At 38.4% G+C, this 18,512-nt stretch overlaps 1 protein-coding gene across 2 annotated transcripts in view; it reads left to right on the forward strand.

The window, feature by feature from the left end:
• The first annotated feature begins 210 nt into the window (after positions 1 to 210).
• The window catches only part of SYBU (syntabulin (syntaxin-interacting)), a 123,154-nt gene continuing 104,852 nt past the window's right edge, over positions 211 to 18,512 (forward strand). Inside the window, exon 1 of one of the 2 annotated variants that reach the window (XM_011968364.1) lies at positions 211 to 881. In XM_011968364.1, coding sequence (XP_011823754.1) covers positions 857 to 881 — 25 coding nt within the window. In that variant the 5' untranslated portion in view covers positions 211 to 856. Of the gene's footprint in view, positions 882 to 11,173; positions 11,469 to 18,512 lie in introns of those variants that run through there. The other variant, XM_011968366.1, reaches the window with a different exon arrangement.

An 18,512-nucleotide genomic window follows, 5' to 3' on the forward strand; every position in this document is an offset into this window, starting at 1 on the left:
CTCAGACAGAGACACACTGTTCAGATGAGGCGCCCAAGGTCACTGGTGAAGTTAGAAAGAGCTTGAAGCTGCAGGTAAGTCTTCGCCCCCCAGTTTTGAGCCATACCTCCTTAGCTGTCGCCAGACAGGCAGGCTATGGTAGCGAGAGAAATTTTCCCAGGGAGACTGTCCTAAAGGGCACCTTAGGTTCACGCTGCAGTCAGTGTTCAGGGCTCTTCCTCTCCAGTTTGAGGACAAGGATACTCCTTAGCAGGGGGGTGAGTAAAGACCTCGAGGGAGACTGGGGTCCCAGGCCCGCAGCCGTCCCCGGGGATCCGCTCCGGGGATCCGCTCCGGATTGTGCAACGCAAGCCCTCCCAGCCTCCACTGGGGCTCCCTCATCTGTCAGGAGCCCAGAGCCTCTGCAGCGCGCCACCCCCGCTGAGAGCCGCTTCAAGAAACAGATCCTGCAGCATAATCTGCCAGGGCCCTGGCAACAGGAGCCGGTCCTTCAGGCAGCGAGCCGCGGGAGCAGAATCCTGGCGCCCCCGGCGCGCGGCCCTCACCGTGCCCACGCCGCTGCGCCCCAGCCAGCGGTGCTGGCCCTTTGGTCCCCCGCCCTTCTCTCTATTTTCTCCTCAGCCCCAGCAGCCGCCGGGCTGGCTGCAGAGGCCAAGCGGCCGCCGGCACCAGAGCGCAAGGGATTCCGCGGCACCACGTGTCCGAGCCGGGCTAAGGCGGGCGGAGCGGGCCGGGCCCGGCTCCCCGGGCCTGAGCGCAAACCAGCAGCGACGCGGGGTCCCGTCCGCACCGGCACCCGGCCCAGCCGGGGCCCGGTCTCCCGGGCGCACGTAGGTGCCTCCTCTTGGACAGCGCGATGGGGCCCTTCTGGGCGAGAAAGGGTAAGACTGGGGCGCCTATGCGGGCTCTGCTGTCAGTGCCCGCGGACATGGGAGGGTGACTGATGGGCTTGGGTCCAATGAGGGCAGTGATGGGGCGCTGCGGACCCCAGGACCACCCTTTCCAGCGCGGGAGGTATCCAGGGTGCTCGGCGATGCACAGAAGAAGGTCATGGAAAATGGGGAATCAAGGGCACTCTCAGCACATAGAGGCCAAGGGAAGGGCATTCCTGTTTGATTGGTTGTTGAGATGGTCAGGCTGGACTCCTGGTTGCAACAAGCAAGATTGGCCAGGCCAATGTATAGGCCGTCGGTTTTGAATCTCCCTTTACTGGTTGTTCTCTGGAGTGGTTTTGGAAATGGTGGCTTTTGATAAGGAAAGTGCATTAAGAATAGGTGTTCTCCAGGAAGCCTTCACTGAGCTCTCCAAAGAGGGACACAGTCCCAAGTCCCCAGAGGACACTTTTCAAGTTTCTGCTTCCTGGAGAAACTTTCGTAAAGACTATTCCAGGTGAGAAAGGATGATCCATTTTCCATTAATGTGTTCTCGAAGGGCTGCATTGATGAGCTCAAACCTCCTCATGGTGGGTGGTATCAACAGGTTTGGATTTAAAATAGAGGTATATTCTACAGTAAAAGAGACCTGTAAGCTTAATTTAGTATGTGGAAAAAGATTCTGAATCTTTTTAAATGAAAGAAGCTACTGCCGAAAATCGTTGCTTTTATCTTCCCCAGTGTCCAGCAGGTAGTACTATCAAGGAAAACAGGAGACTCCACTGCTAGATTCCTCTTGGGTCCTCTGGCCTTGACCCCAGAGCCTGTGCAGCAGAAGCAAAGGGCAGCTGTGACATCTGGATATCTCTTCTCAGAAAAGGGCCACATTTCAACCCTACAGATCAGGATCTTCAACTTAAAATTTCTGCCAGATCAGATTCTTCAGTAGGCACATTTTAGGAATGTTTGCCTTTTCCTCCCCACAGGGTGCCCTTGGGGCAAAAGGAGTCAGGTATTCTTTACACCAAGTTTTCTCCACTTGTACATTTGGGAGAGCAGTAGCACCTGTCTCTGAGAGATGAGCCCAAGTGAAATCATTTTTTTTTATATGCTTCAGATTTTAGAGCAGCAATGTATTATCATAGAGCAGATTTTGGTCACTTAATTTATTTTACAATAGCACTATTTTAATGCAGAATATATTTAAAGTACACTGTTCAATTCATAATGATCTGTACGTATTTAAATAATACTTTATTCACTTGATTTGTATGTAATAGTCTTTACAGTGATCTCATAATTGAAACTAAATAATTGTATGCATTCTTAAATGCTGATGCACTGAACAAAAAACAAAAAATGAGTCCAAAATTTATTTTTACAGATGATCTACTGAGCCTTGCAGAGAGTAAGTGAGTAATTTAGCCAGTGGCACACTTAGAACCAGCTGTCTCCTAATAGTCATTTTTTTTTTTTCATATTGTAGTAAGAGTAGGTAGAAGATAAGTTCAAAAGAGTAATACTGCAAACTAGTGGTTGACAAGGTTTGGAGACGGGATGAGGGTGAGAAGAGTATGACACTAAAAGGGTAGCATGAAGGAGATCTTTGTGAGGATGGCGTAGCTAGGTATCTTGATTTTGTGGTTACACAAGTCTACATATAAGATAAAATATCAGGCCTGGCGCGGTGGCTCGCACCTGTAATCCCAGAACTTTGGGAGGCTGAGAAGGACAGGTTACTTGAGTCCAGTAGTTTGAGACCAGCCTGGGCAACATGGTGGGACCCCATCTCCACTAAAAATACAAAATATAAAAAAAGTAGGTGGATATGGCAGTAGGTGCCTGTAGTTCCAGCTACCCAGGAGGATGCGGCAGGAGGATTGCTGGAGCCCAGGGTGCAGGGAGCTGTGATAGCACCACTGCACTCCAGCCTAGGTAACAGAGCAAGACCTTGTATCAAAAATAAATAAATTAATTAAAGAAAAGAAAAAAATCATAGAGCTGTAAACAGACATTGCACCAATGTCAATTTCCTGACTTTGATATGATACTGTAGTTATATGATATAACCATTGGGGAAAACTGGGTGAGGGGTGCATAGGATCTCTCTCTACTATCTTTACAACTTCCTGTGAATCTATAAAAATTTCAAAATAAAGAAATTTCCTTTACAGTCATTTTGTAAGTATATCGAATTCCAACACTGGCCATTTTTCTGAATCTGAATGTATACAAAATATTGCATTTTACTATATATGCTATTTTAAGTAGGTAATACAAACTTAAAATACTTATGGTACAAACTAACACCTGCACATAACTTTATCAATATTTAAAAGACCATACACACCATTAAGATGTAACTAATCATGCTAGAGTATCAAATAGCATCTTGGCAATAGATATTAATTTCAGTTTAGTTAATTTCTGTTTATTTAAAATTTTGGAAAACAAAGAGAAAGTGGTTTATTTAAATAGTACTTGTGCGAAAATAACAGCTGGTGCTTTTCTTTTCTTCTCTCTCTTTTTTTTTTTTTTTCTGTCTGTGTAAAAATACTGAGGTTTTGAGTCTACAGTTGGTCTTTTCTCTTCTTCTTAGCAGGATGTTTTCTGTGGTTCAGGTGACAGAACCCAGCGATATGACCAAGCAGACATGATAGAGCGGATAGGATAGAAAAAAAAGAACAAAACTGATGTTCATAAAGATCTCTCATTGAGAGAAATTATGAAAATAAATTAAGTTATTTTAAATATCTGAACAGTCTTTTGTGGATGTTCAGAGCCACCGTCACCAACATTAGGGTGTTTTTTCTTTGGGGTTGGCCACCAATGGCAGAAGTCCCAGAATATCTAAATGTATCCCCAAAGGAAGCAGGGAACTAAAGCTTCCGTGGTCTTGTAGACTGACAGCAGGTGCTGGCAAAGGAAAGAAAGGTTCCTGTGTACATACTTCTGACAAAAGAAATATTCTTTTGCATGGGAGAAGGCAGTATTTCCAGAACTTCAGTTTTTCTAGTATACGTCACAATTTTTATCATCTCTGAATATGAATCATACTACTATTTACTTATTCTTACTTAAATTAACGTATTATTTTTTACTCGGACTTTATCAAAGGAATAATGCCCCCCTATGAAATACCATGTTTCATATGTTAGTTATATTTCTCCTAATGTATACAAATAAATACATATTACAGCTTTACAAAAGACATCCATGAACCACCTAAAATTATCTGTGTACCACCTAACGTATCAGGAAACACTGTACAATGACACAACCTTGGGAGGTGCTCCAGGGCCTGATGATGAGGGAAAGCCTAGCTATATAGGGTAAGCAGAGAAAATATTAAATTAAAAATTTACCTCTAGATTATTTTTCCTACATGGTCTTGTGAATTGTCAAAATATAGTTAGAATTAGTACTTCCAGTGTTAGAACAATCCATTTAATTATTGGGAAGATCCATTTATCCTTATATTGAGAGTAGATGTGAACTCACCAGATTACCTCTACTGTATCTCTACTGTCACCCAACCAAACATTCTCTATAATAATTCCATGTGACACTTTGCCAGAAGCCTCATCAGAGTCCATATGCTCTGCCAATTCCAATTCTATCTGTAATAAGAAAAAAAAATCTAGACTTGGTCCAAGTAATTCTTAGAAGCTGAGGATGATCTCTGTCACTTTTTTCTTTTCTAAGCACCCAGAAACCAACATTTTATTAACTTGTGCCGAAATATTGTCTAATGTTTCATTTCAGTCTCATCAATCAGGTTTTACTGGCTTTCCCTTCTCTCTGGTTTTTGAAAATCAGAACTATATGCTTGGCTTCTATATTTCTAATAACTTGGAATCTAATGTTCAGGGTTCTTCATAGACATTAACAGTGGTACCATAATTCCATTTGTATGAGATGGAATTGTAAAGCCCAGTTCATAACTTGTTAAATGTCTTAAGAGAAGCTAGTGACATGACTTGACCTGAGCTTTATTCTCTTTTGCCAAGTTTTATTTTTTCCTTTTTAGTTTGGAAATAATTTTTACTTGACTGAGAAGCAAAAGAGTCACTAGACAGTTATGGGTTCTCTTATTCATCAGTATTAAATGAACTGTAACAAGTAGTGAGTTTATACTTTTCTTTTGCTTCTTACATAAAACATAAAGTGAATATTTTTCTATTTCTTATTATTTTTGTAAGTCATAGTTCAAAATTAGAGTTCAGTCTTCTTGAAACTGTGAACTGAAGATTTACCGTATCAAATGTTCTTGGGATCAGAACCTTAGATTATTCAGTTTTTTGCATTAATAGTAATGGTATTTATTATCATAATATTTAATTCAGCTTTTAAATTAGCCAAACATCTTTATTTTATTTGAAAATGGTGGGATGTGAGAGAGATTACAAAATAAGAATATTCTGAATGACCTTCCAAGTAAAGATATGCAAGTAGAATACAGAAAGAGAAAGAAGTAAGAAATTATATATTTCTCTGAAAAGAAGGAATTAAATATGAATTTAATCTCAGAAGAGTACATATTTTCTTATTCCCTAAAGAAAACTACGAACTTTTGATGACCCAACTAAAGACAGTTTCCTGACTTAAAACCCTAAAAATCAATTTAGGTTCAGCTTGCTAACTGTGAGAGTTTTCTTCCCAAGGACAGAGCTGACATCTTTTGTAGTATAAATGAAGAATGGGTGGAAGGTAATATTAACCGGTTCTCTTCCTTCTTTCTTGATTTAACTTGTACCTGGAGAAACTCAATTCATAATTTCATCAATTTTGTACCATCAATAGACACCAAATTAACTTTAAATGGTATGGAATGATAGTCTAAGTGAGTAGGAGCCATTAAACCTGATGACACTTAAATGCATTCATCACATTGATGTATGTGATGTATGTCTTTTAAAGGGCCATTATGTTTTTCTGTGAGAGAAGGGGTTTGAAAGTGTAAACTTTATATTACCTATATGAACATTCTTTAGTATCCATCTGGTTCTTAAAACATATTAAAATGGAAGGTGGCTATAATAAAGTTATTTTTAAATTTTAATCAAAGGTGAACACTTCCTGTAGCTCCCACGAGTAAGGTTGTCGGGGGTGCTTTGTCCATGGTGCTGAAACGGGCTCTTCCTCAGTGACCTCACTACAGAATTAGGTACAGAAAGAAAAAAAAATGGCATTTCTTCCAGTTAATGACTTACAGGAATACAAATACTGACTTTAAAAATTATCTGTTCTTCAGTTTTATAATCAGCATGCAAAGAGAATTTGCAGACATTACTAGTTTGTATATTTGAGTGATGTGCTTGTAGGAGGAATTGACAAATATTTGTTCTTACCCTATTTGAAGTACAGCTTGGAAATTTTTATCACTTTACTCCTACAATTTCTTTATTCATTAAATTAATAATATTTAATAGTTGTCAATTTCTATTTGTTTTCTAAAATCTCTTCAGTTTGTAATTTTTAGTCCCATAGTATTGCTTTCTCTCTGACTTTTATTACAGTAGATACTTTGGGCATTTTTCATATAATTTTAAATAAGAAAAATTATGTCTCTTCAAATAATGAGCCATTATTTCCATTACCATTTATATGTTTGCAGAATACTTATTATCCACAACAAATTGTCAAGAAATACTTAATGCATATAATTGTGAGGATTATGAAGAATTTTTATACATGGTCTTTGCCCCTGAAAAACCTTAAATATAATAATTACTGCATTTGCATAAAAAATAAAATAATAACAACACAAAGCAGTGTATATTACTAGAATTTAAGATCATTGAGGGACTGGACCTGTTTGATTTTTTTATAGATTTATCTCAAGTATGTAACACAGTTCCTAACTCATAGTGAGTGCACAAAAAGTATTTGTTAAATGCTTTAGAACATTAGTGAATGAATACGTGCAAAAAGAGCTACAATTGGTGGCACCAATCAGATGGTGTTGATTTACAGCTACCCACTTAAGAAGGAGTATGCATTGTCTAATTATAATGCTACAGAAATTGATATACATTTATCTGTTTTCCTCCATGCATTAAATTATGAAAAGCAAAAATAAGTCTAACATGTTTTAGGTGTATTAAATGTTAGGTATGTTTTAAGTGTTTTACACATGCCCTTCACTTATTGGTCACTACAATTATTACAATTTCCTTATTACAAATGAGGAAAATTAAGAGACTGTCTTAAGTAACCCAGTCAGTAATTAGCAATTCAGAATAAAACTCAGCCTGTCTAATTCTGAGTTTTTAACTATTACTATGCCAAAACTCCAACCTATCCTTGAGCATTTAAGAGCTTTTATAATTTTCATGCCATCATGTAAATTCTAGCCCTTTAGGAATCTTTCCCTTGATCTCTTTATGGAAGATCTGTTACCTAAGCAACCTTGCTTTTCTAATTAACAGTAAAGAAGTCACTTTCGTCCCTCTTTATAATAGCAAAAGGAAACTTTATTCATGGGAAAAAGCATAAAATCCCAGAACCAGAGCCATTCTTTGGGTTTATGTAGAAAGCAGAGGAAGAAAAATGACAGAGTGGGAAAAGAATAGATAGTCCTCTCTACCCTGTGCCCTAAGTTGGAAAGGTTTTGTAGGGACTCCACAAGTAGAGTGTTCTCCGCTACTTCTTTTTGAAGTGAAATAGCTGTGGCATGAGGTTTAGCCAAAGACTTTTGAAACAATGTTCCAGACAGAGGCTTATTTTTCAGTTTCCAACAAGACCAATAACAAACACCCTGAGCGAGATTGATAATGTTTTATACAATAATATTAAACTTATGTACAGATGTTTAATAAGCCCAGTATATAATTTCCTCACAGTATTTCCCAGTCTGATATTTCCTATCTTTATGTCACATTTTTGAAATCAAAACTTTTAAATCCAGCATCTATTATTTAGCTGTCACCACTAATCATCACTGAAGTTTGTCCAGAAAAGTTATCAATCATCTTGAATTTAACTCACTTATGATCACTTTTCATAAAGAAGTACAAAAAGAATAGATTTAGTAGCTTTGCTGTGTTAATCACATAAAATTCTTACCATTCTTAAATTTGCATCTGGACATCCAGCTTGAAACTTAAAAATGAAAGTTAACTAAGCCCAATAGTTCTGAAAACATTCCACGTACTGACAATACCTAAACACTTATTTTCCTTGTTGGAAAACACCAAAGACAACCTGATTTTCCTTGCTGAAATAATAATAAAGTTATGCATTAGGTGAAGTGTATTGGTTTATTCTCCCAGTAGTAATAAAGACATGTCTGAAATTGGGTAATTTATAAAGGAAAGAGGTTTAACTGACTCACAGTTCTGCATGGCTGGGGAGGCATCAGGAAACTTATAATCATAGTGGAAGAGGAGACAAACACATCCTTCTTCACATGGTGGCAGTAAGGAGAAGGGCAAAGCAAAAGGGGGGGAAGTTCCTTATAAAACCATCAGATCTTGTGAGAACACACTCACTATCATGAGAACGGTATGGAGGTAACTGCCCCCATGATTAAATTACCTCCTACTCGATAACTCCCATGACATATTGAGATTATGGGAACTACAATTTAAGATAGGATATGAGCAGTCGACACAGACCCAAACCCTATCATTCTTCCCCTGACCCCTCCCGAATCTCATGTCCTCACATTTCAAATCACAATCATGACTTTCCAATAGTCCCCCAAAGTCTTAACTCATTCCAGCATTAACCCAAAAGTCCAAGTCCAAAGTCTCATCTGAAACAAAGCAAGTCCCTTCTGCCTATGAGCCTGCAAAATTAAAAGCAAGATAGTTATTTCCCAGATACAATGGGGGTACAGGCATTGGACAAATAGACTCATTCCAAACAGGAGAAATTGGCAAAAACAAAGGGGTTACAGGTCCCATCCAAGTTCAAAATCCAATATGGCAGTCATTAAACCTTAAAGTTCCAAAATGCTCTCCTTTGACTTCATGTCTCACATCCAGGTCATGTTGATGCAAGAGGTGAGCTCCCATGACCTTGGGCAGCTCTGTCCCTGTGGCTTTGCATGAGACAGCCCAACTCCTGGCTGCTTTCACAGCCTGGTGTTGTCTTTGGCTTTTCCAGGCACACAGTACAAGCTGTCAGTGGATCTACCATTCTGTGATCTGGAGGACAGTGGCCCACTTCTCACAGTTCTACTAGGCAGTGCCCGCAACCCCACATTTTCCTTCCACACTGCCCTAACAGAGGTTTTCCATGAATGTTCCGCCCCAGCAGCAAACCTCCATACATCCTCTGAAATCTATGTGGAGGTTCCCAAACCTCAGTTCTTGACTTCTGTGCACCCACAGGCTCAACACCATATGGAAACTGCCAAGGTCTGGGGCTTGCACCTTTTGAAGTCATGCCCAGAGCTGTGCCTTGACCCCTTTTAGCCATGGGTAGAACAGCTGGGATGCAGGACACTATGTCCTGAGGCTGAACACAGCAGGGGGGCCCTGGGCCTGGCCCACGAAACCATTTTTTCCTACTAGGCCTCTGGGTCTGTGATAGGAGGGACTGCTGCAAAGATCTCTGACATGCCCTGGAGATATTTTCCCCATTGTCTTGGTGATTAACATTGGGCTCCTTGTTACTTGTGCAAATTTCTGCAGCTGCCTTGAATATCTCCCCAGAAAATGGGTTTTTCTTTTCTATTGCATCATCAGGCTGCAAATTTTCCAAACTTTTATGCTCTGCTTCCCCTTGAATGCTTTGCCACTTAGAAATTTCTTCCACCAGATACCCTAAATCGTCACTCTCAAGTTCAAAGTTTCACAGATCTCTAGGGCAGGGACAAAAATCCCACCGGTCTCTTTGCTAAAACACAGGAAGCGTGACCTTTACTCTAGGCCCCAAAAAGTTTCTCATCTCCATCTGAAACCACCTCAGCCTGTACTTAATTGTCTATATCATTATCAGTATTTTGGCCAAAGTCATTCAACAAGTCTCTAGGAAGCTGCAAACTTTCCCACATCTTCCTGTCTTCTGAGCCCTCCAAGTCTCTAGGAAGTTTCAAACTTTCCCACATTTTCCTGTCTTCTTCTGAGTCCTCCAAACTGTTTTAACCTCTGCCTGCTACCAATTTCCAAAGTTACTTTCACATTTTCAGGTATCCTCATAGCAGCACCCCACTCCTGGTACCAATTTACTGTATTAGTCCATTCTCATGCTGCTAATAAAGACACACCTGACACTAGGTGATTTATAAAGGAAAAAGGTTTAATTGACTCACAGTTTCAGATGGCTTGGGAAACCTCAGGAAACTTACAATCATGGTGGAAGGGGAAGTAAGCATGTCCTTCTTCACATAGCAGCAGTAAGAAGTGCCAAGCAAAAAGGGGAAAAGCCCCTTATGAAACTATCAGATTTCATGAGAACTCACTCAGTATCACAGGAACAGCATAGAAGTAACAGACACCATGATTCAATTACCTCCCACCAGGCCCCTCCCATGACGTGTGTGGTTTATGGGAATTACAATTCAAGATGAGATTTGGGTGGGGACACAGCCAAACCATATCATGAAGTGACTGACATATTATTGATATACTTTCCAGTCCTGTATATATCAGTAAATATCTGGAGGCTTGTAAATTAAATGATTGCTTGCTCCAAAATAGTTTTTTCCCAGTTATTGAATTATGTATAGTGTTATCCAACTATTGTATATAAAAAGAAGAAAATAAACTTCATAATTTATAAAGGCCCTACGAGAAGGGATGAGATATCACATAAAACACCTTAAATTTCTTCTTAAAAAGTTGAGATTACATAGCAATCCCTGCTTTACATTCCCTCTGTACAATAAAAAACAGTATTAAACATAATTTGAAATTAAATTTTCCCTATACTTTAAAATATATCATGTTAACACATGAATAAATTGCACTGCTAGGTTTTCTTTTTCTCTTTATGTCGTTAACTTTTTCTCATTATTTTTCATCCTATTATACTAAGCTTAATCTATATTTCACTGCCCTAAGTAATTTCTTTCTCCTTTTATACTAACTGCTTTTATGTATTTTACTTAAAATTTTGCACGCCAAGAAGTAAGAGGTGAAAACATTCAGACACACACTCCTGACTTCCTTAATGGACATTCACAAGAAGTGAAACATTTCTTTTCCTAGTGTCTCTAATATATGTTACAAATGAGATCAGGTAACATTAATGTGACCACAAACTTCCAGTTGCTCAAATTTACACATTCTTCGTGTTGCTTGTTTTACTAGCGCACAAGGGAAATACTATCTTCTGGGACTTTTTTCCCTCCATCAGGATATTTAAGCTGGAAGCTTTGTCAGACTGCATCAGTGTTCCCTGAGTAAGCAGGAATGCAAACTGCAATTTTAGCATTAGCATTCTACTTAGAACAAAGGGAGGTGCCCGGAAGCAGTACACACTAATGCAGAGCTTTCTGGCTTCCCTTTAAAGAGTAGACAGAGCCCTTTGACTCTTGGACTTATTTAAACAAGTCTCCGGTCCTTGACTCCAGAACTGAAGCCTTATATATTTCTTTCTATTTGGCCGAGCCAGTAATTTTTGATCACTTCTTCTTCCCAAGAGGTAAGTTTGCTTGCTGTGGTAAGGGAGGTATATTTGTTTTGCTAAGGGGTTATATTCTTGTCAAAGATTTGTCATAAAAATATTAAGGAAGATGTGGTTAACTAAATCACATTTTGTAATGTTGCTGATATTCCAAATAAGCCTAGTTTTGGAGTTACAAATGATCGGGAGAAAATTTAAGTTTTCAAGAGAGCATTTAAATAGCAAAGAATTTGTATTGTCTGACTTATGATTCCTGCAAAGAAATTGCAAATCATGTATTATAAAATTATTCCTACTTTGTCATTAGTGTAGAAAACTGTTTTCCTTTTATCAAACTGTACGAAACTAATTTCTGTGGGTTCTTCACTCTGAGTCTCTCTGATCTGATTGACCAGGAGAGAGCTGCTAACTAGAGTAGCATGCCGCCGTTCCTACACTTGGCAGGTTGAGACAGTAGTTGAGCAAAGGAGTTTAAATTAGTTTCTATTTAGAGTTTATTCCAGATTATATAATAATTTTGTACTACAGGCTTTGCTCTAGAATGTAAGTGAAAATTAATGCTCTTGATCCAGAATCATTTTAAATTGAATTAATTTGAATGTGATATGCTAGTTGTTTTGTGGTTGTACAAATTGAATACATCTGTAGTATATAAGAGTTTATACATGTTCTCCTGGTTGGGAGCTTTCACAGGTTAGGGTTGAAGTGCCATCTCTGCTCTTAAGTAAATGTGTTGTATTATTTATTGCTAAACTATCAAGTGTGTACATTTTCAAAAATAGCTACTATGAAGGTAATGGTTTAGTTTACAACTTGGAGACTCTTGCAGGTGAAACTGGATTTAAATACAGCTATTTTTCTTATTGTCTCCAATACTATTTGGCATTAAGTGGGTACCAGTTAAACTCCCACCTCAGCAAAAGACAAAAGATTGTTGTCCAGTGCTCTAAAGGCAGTTTTATCTCTAGCAAGACTTATAATATTTTTTCAGTTCAGAAATCTATCCTGAAATGGTGGTAGTTACTGTTACTGTCAGAGTCATCTCATTCCTAATAACACAGAGAGCTGTCTTACTTGTGCTGTCCTTAATTCCTCACACCTAGCTGATGTCCCAAACCTCACCTTATTTGAGGTCACTTAGGTGTAATAGCAAAGCAATTACATAAGAATAATGCCATTACTGTACGGACAAACTAAGAGCAATGTTTTCCAACCTAACCTTAACTGCACATTGGAAGATGTTACAGGAAAGGGGTCCTGATCCAGACTCCAAGGGAGAGTTTTTGGATCTTGCACAGGAAAGAATTCAAGGCGAATTCATAGAGTAAAATGAAAGCCAGTTTATTAGAGCAGTAAAGAAACAAAGGAATGGCTACTCCATAGGCAGAGCAGCAGCATGAGCTACTCATTGGCTATTTTTATGGCTATTTCTTGATTACATGCTAAACAAGGGGTAGATTATTCATGAGTTTTCTGGGAAAGGGGTGTGCAATTCCCAGAATTTAGGGTTCCTCCCCGTATTTAGACCATATAGGATGACTTCCTTATATTGCCATGGCATTTGTAAACTGTTATGGCCCTGATAGGAGTGTGTTTTAGCATGCTAATGAATTATAATTGGCACATAATGAGCAGTAAGGATGACCAGAGGTCACTTTCATGGCCATCTTGGTTTTGGTGGGTTTAGACCAGTTTCTTTACCGCATCCTGTTTAATCAGCAAGGTCTTTGTGACCTGTACCTTGTGCCAACCTCCATCTTGTGACTTAAAATGTCTAACCTCCTGGGAATACAGCCCAATAGGTCTCAGTCCTATTTTACCCAGTCCCTGTTCAAGATGGAGTTGCTCTAGTTCAAACACCTCTGACAGAATCACATGGTGGGCTTCCTGCATCAGTATTTTTTAAAGGTCTTCTGGTAATTCTAAGATTTATCAAGGTTGAGAATCTCTGCCTTAGAAAGAATTGTCTTTCTTCATGATTTTAAAAGTTATTTGAAACTGCTCTTGCACCCCATCCCCAGACAGCAATATCAGGTAGTACATTATTTATCTACTTATAAGACAAAGTGAGAAGTGGGGTCTCAAGGTTAACCTAACAATCTTGAGTTACGGGATATGACATAAAATTCATAGGGGTGCAAATGTGATGCTTTATCTAAATGCTAATATACTTGAGGTAAACTCTGGAAAAGTAAACTCTAAAAGGGTGTGACTTTTAAAGTTTACTGTTACTTTTTTTTTTTACTTTAAATGTTACTTTTCCTTTTTTTTTCTTTTTCTTTTTTTTTTTTCTTTTTTTTTTTTGAGGTGGAGTTTCACTCTTGTTGCGTAGGCTGGAGTGCAATGTCGTGATCTCGGCTCACCACAACCTCGGCCTCCTGGGTTCAAGAGATTCTCCTGCCTCAGCCTCCCAAATACCTGGGATTACAGGCATGCACCACCATGCCCAGCTAATTTTGTATTTTTAGTAGAGACTGGGTTTTTCCATGTTGGTCAGGGTGGTCTCGAACTCCTGACCTCAGGTGATCCACCCACCTCGGCCTGCCAAAGTGCTCAGATTACAGGCGTAAGCCACTGCTCCTGGACTTACTTTCCCATATCTAAATGTAATAAAGTTGTGCTTGAGTTATTCGGCAATGTTTATCACACTTCCGTCTCTGAGACCCATCTTAGTCTGAAGTTTGGAAAACACCTACTCCAGCCAGTTTGCTCAGGTAGAAAAAGTGGCTAGAATACTGCATTTATAGGGTGCTGAAAGAATTGAAGATATAATGCATGATAAAATCTAGCATAGTACCTGACATACAGAAGGTATTTAATATGTTAGTTTTCAGCTTCCTCCCTCGGCTTATTAATTTTAACATTAAAGTGTCTCAGGATAACCTTAAGGCAATGAGTAGAGAAAAACTATTATTTCCCATATATTATGATGGTTCATCTGTTGTTTCTTAAAAAGGATTAATTCAAAGCTTTGTCTGGAACATGAGGTATATTTTTTGCAATTTACTTCAAATAATTATAGAAATTCAAAGTCATTTAAAAATCATGCAGAAAGTGTAAAGTTTATTAATTTGTCTAAATGTTAAAGAAAAAGAAATAACTAAAATATGTCCTTATTTTGGTCATTGGTAAATATACTGCAGAATGCATTTCAAATTATTTGAGTGTGTTCATATTTTTTAATTGAAAAGGTACCACAGGTTAACTTGTATGTATTACTTTTAAAGTACCTTAATTTTTTTTAGTTTTGTAAATGACTATTGTCACTTATTGGCACAAGTTCTTTAAAAGCCTCTCACAAATCTTAATACACGTGCATAACCCTCGCTTCTATCCAATAAACCAACTACAGATTTCTAACTCTTTTTTTCCTGTATCTTCCTTAACACACACACACACACACACACACACACACACACACACACACCCTGAAAGCCAGAGAGAGAGAAAAGAGAAATGGAGATTCAGAGACAGAGAGACAAAGAGCAAGCGAGAGATTTTTCCCACAACATATATTCCAAGATCTTAGCCAACGTAAGTGATCACAACTGACTACTGCGAAAGTAATCCAATAAATACCAAAGTATTTTAACAAGTAACAAATAACAAAGTGACATGTTCTTCATTATGCAGAAAATACCATTCCCTTTTGGGTGCCATGTCCATAGCTCAATTTATGAAGAAAATATTTAAGCCATTTTTAATCATACAACTTCTGGACATTAGACTATGAATCCAATCCAGAAATTTCTAATACTTTTTCTATTCCAGTTGAATTCTCAATAATTTATGTTTGTATACAAAAATCCTGATGCTATACTGTGAAATTGGAGTTAAGCAACTGCTATTTATAATGAAAACCTGGATTCCAAGTTGCTAGACTACAGTTAATTAAATGCACAGCAGCCTTAAAATGACTTACATTTGCTATATTCTTTCCAATAATGATAACCAACTACACGATAACTTAATTTAATAATGACAGTAAGTATTTTCCTGAGATAAGAATGCTTTTGATTTTTGCACATTGATTTTGTATCCTGAGACTTTGCTGAAGTTGCTTATCAGCTTAAGGAGATTTTGGGCTGAGATGATGGGGTTTTCTAAATATACAATCATGTCAACTGCAAACAGAGACAATTTGACTTCCTCTCTTCCTAGCTGAATACACTTTATTTCTTTCTCTCGCCTGACTGCCCTGTCCAAAACGTCCAACACTATGCTGAATAGGAGTGGTGAGAGAGGGCATCCTTGTCTTGTGCTGGTTTTCAAATGGAATACTTCCAGCTTTTCCACATTCAGTATGATATTGGCTGCGGGTTTGTCATAAATAGCTCTTATTATTTTGAGATATGTTCCATCAATACCTAGTTTGTTGTGAGATTTTAGCATGAAGGGGTGTTGAATTTTATCGAAGGCCTTTTCTGCATCTGTTGAGATAATCATGTGGTTTTTGTTGTGGGCTCTGTTTATGTGGTAGATTACGTTTATTGATTTGCATATGTTAAACCAGCCTTGCACCCCAGGGATGAAACTGACTTGATCATGGTGGATAAGCTTTTCGATGTGCTGCTGGATTCGGTTTGACAGTATTTTATTAAGGATTTTTGCATTGATGTTCATCAGGGATATTGGCCTGACATTTTCTTTTTTGGTTGTGTCTCTGCCAGGTTTTGGTATCAGGATGATGCTGGCCTCATAAAATGAGGTTGGGAGGAGTCCCACTTTTTCTGTTGTTTGGAATAATTTCAGAAGGAATGGTACCAGCTCCTCTTTGTACCTCTGGTAGAATTCAGCTGTGAATCCTTCTGGTCCTGGGCTTTTTTGTTGTTAGTTTTAGGCTATTAATTACTGCTTCAATTTCAGAACTTGCTATTGGTCTATTCAGGGATTCGAATTCTTCCTGGTTTAGTCTTGGGAGGGTGTATGTGTCCAGGAATTTATCCATTTCTTCTAGATTTTCTAGTTTATTTGTGTAGAGGTGTTCATAGTATTCTCTGATGGCGGTCTGTAGTTCTGTGGGATCAGTGGTGATCCCCCTTTATCATTTTTATTGTGTCTATTTGATTTCTCTCTTTTCTTCTTTATTAGACTGGTTAGAGGTCTACCTATTTTGTTAACCTTTTCAAAACACCAGCTCCTGAATTCATTGATTTTTTTGAAGAGTTTTTCTTGTCTCTATCTACTTCAGTTCTGCTCTGATCTTAGTTATTTCTTGCCTTCTGCTAGCTTTTGAATGTGTTTGGTCTTGCTTCTCTGGTTCTTTTCATTGTGATGTTAGGGTGTCAATTTTAGATCTGTCCTGCTTTCTCCTGTGGGCATTTAGTGCTATAAATTTCCCTCTACACACTGTTTTAGCTATGTCCCAGAGAATCTGATACATTGTGTCTTTGTTCTCATTGGTTTCAAAGAACTTATTTATTTCTGCCTTAATTTTGTTACCCAGTAGTCATCCAGGAGCAGGTTGTTCAGTTTTCATATAGTTGTGCAGTTTTTAGTGAGTTTCCTAATCCTGAGATCTAATTTGATTGCACTGTGGTCTGAGAGACTGTTACGATTTTCATTATTTTGCATTTGCTGAGGAGTGTTTTACTTCCAATTACATGGTCAATTTTAGAATAAGTGTGATGTGGTGCTGAGAAGAATGTATATTCTGTTGTTTTGGGGTGGAGAGTTCTGTAGATGTCTATTATGTCTGCTTGGTCCAGAGCTGAGTTCAAGTCCTGAATATCCTTGTTAATTTTCTGCCTCGTTGATCTGTATAATATTGAGAGTGGAGTGTTAAAAGTCTCCCACTATTATTGTGTGGGAGTCTAAGTCTCTTTGTAGTTCTCTAAGAACTCGCTTTATTTTGCTCATTAGTTGATGCAGTTTCTTCATAGTGTTGATGGTCTTTACAATTTGGTATGTTTTTGTAGTGACTGGTACCGGTTTTTCCTTTCCATATTTAGTGCTTCCTTCAGGAGTTCTTGTAAAGCAGGCCTGGTGGTGACAAGAATGTCAGCATTTGCTTGTCTGTAAAGGGTTTTATTTATCCTTTGCTTATGAAGCTTAGTTTGGCTGGATATGAAATTCTGGGTTGAAAAATCTTTTCTTTAAGAATGTTGAATATTGACCCCCACTCTCTTCTGGCTTGTAGGGTTTCTGCAGGGAGATCCGCTGTTAGTCTGATGGGTTTCCCTTTGTAAGTAACCTGACATTTCTCTCTGGCTGCCCTTAACATTTTTTTTTTTTCATTTCAACCTTGGTGAATCTGATGATTATGTGTCTTGGGGTTGCCCTTCTTGAGGAGTATCTTTGTGGTGTTCTCTGTATTTCTTGAATTTGAATGTTGGCCTGTCTTGCTAGGTTGGGGAAGTTCTCCTGGATAATATCCTGAAGAGTGTTTTACAACTTGGTTCCATTCTCTCCGTCACTTTCAGATGCACCAATCAAAAGTAGGTTTGATCTTTTCACATAGTACCATATTTCTTGGAGTCTTTGTTCATTCCTTTTCATTCTTTTTTCTCTAATCTTGTCTTCATGCTTTATTTCATTAAGTTGATCTTCAATCTCTGATATCTCTTCTTTTGCTATATCAGTTTGGCTATTTATACTTGTTTATGCTTCACAGAGTTCTTGTACTGTGTTTTTCAACTCCGTTGGGTCATTCATATTCTTCTCTAAACTGGTTATTCGAGTTAGCAATTTCTCTAACCCTTTTTCAAGGTTCTTAGCTTCCTTCAGTGGGTTAGAACATACTCCTTTAGCTCGGAGGAGTTTCTCATTACCAACCTTCTGAAGGCTATTTCTGTCAATTCATCAAACATATTCTCCATCCAGTTTTGTTCCCTTGCTGGTGAGGAGTTGTGATCCATTGGAGAAGAAAAGACAATCTGGTTTTTGGAATTTTCAGCCTTTTTGCACTATTTTTTCTTCATCTTGGTGGATTTATCTACCTTTGGTCTTTGATGTTGGTGACCCTTGGATGGTGTTTTTGTGTGGATATTCTTTAAGTTGATGTTGATGCTATTTCTTTCTGTTAGTTTTTCTTCTAACAGTCAGGCCTCTCTGTTGCAGGTC

The sequence above is a fragment of the Mandrillus leucophaeus genome, unplaced genomic scaffold (assembly GCF_000951045.1).
Source record: "Mandrillus leucophaeus isolate KB7577 unplaced genomic scaffold, Mleu.le_1.0 Scaffold840, whole genome shotgun sequence".
NCBI classification, from domain to species: domain Eukaryota; kingdom Metazoa; phylum Chordata; class Mammalia; order Primates; family Cercopithecidae; genus Mandrillus; species Mandrillus leucophaeus.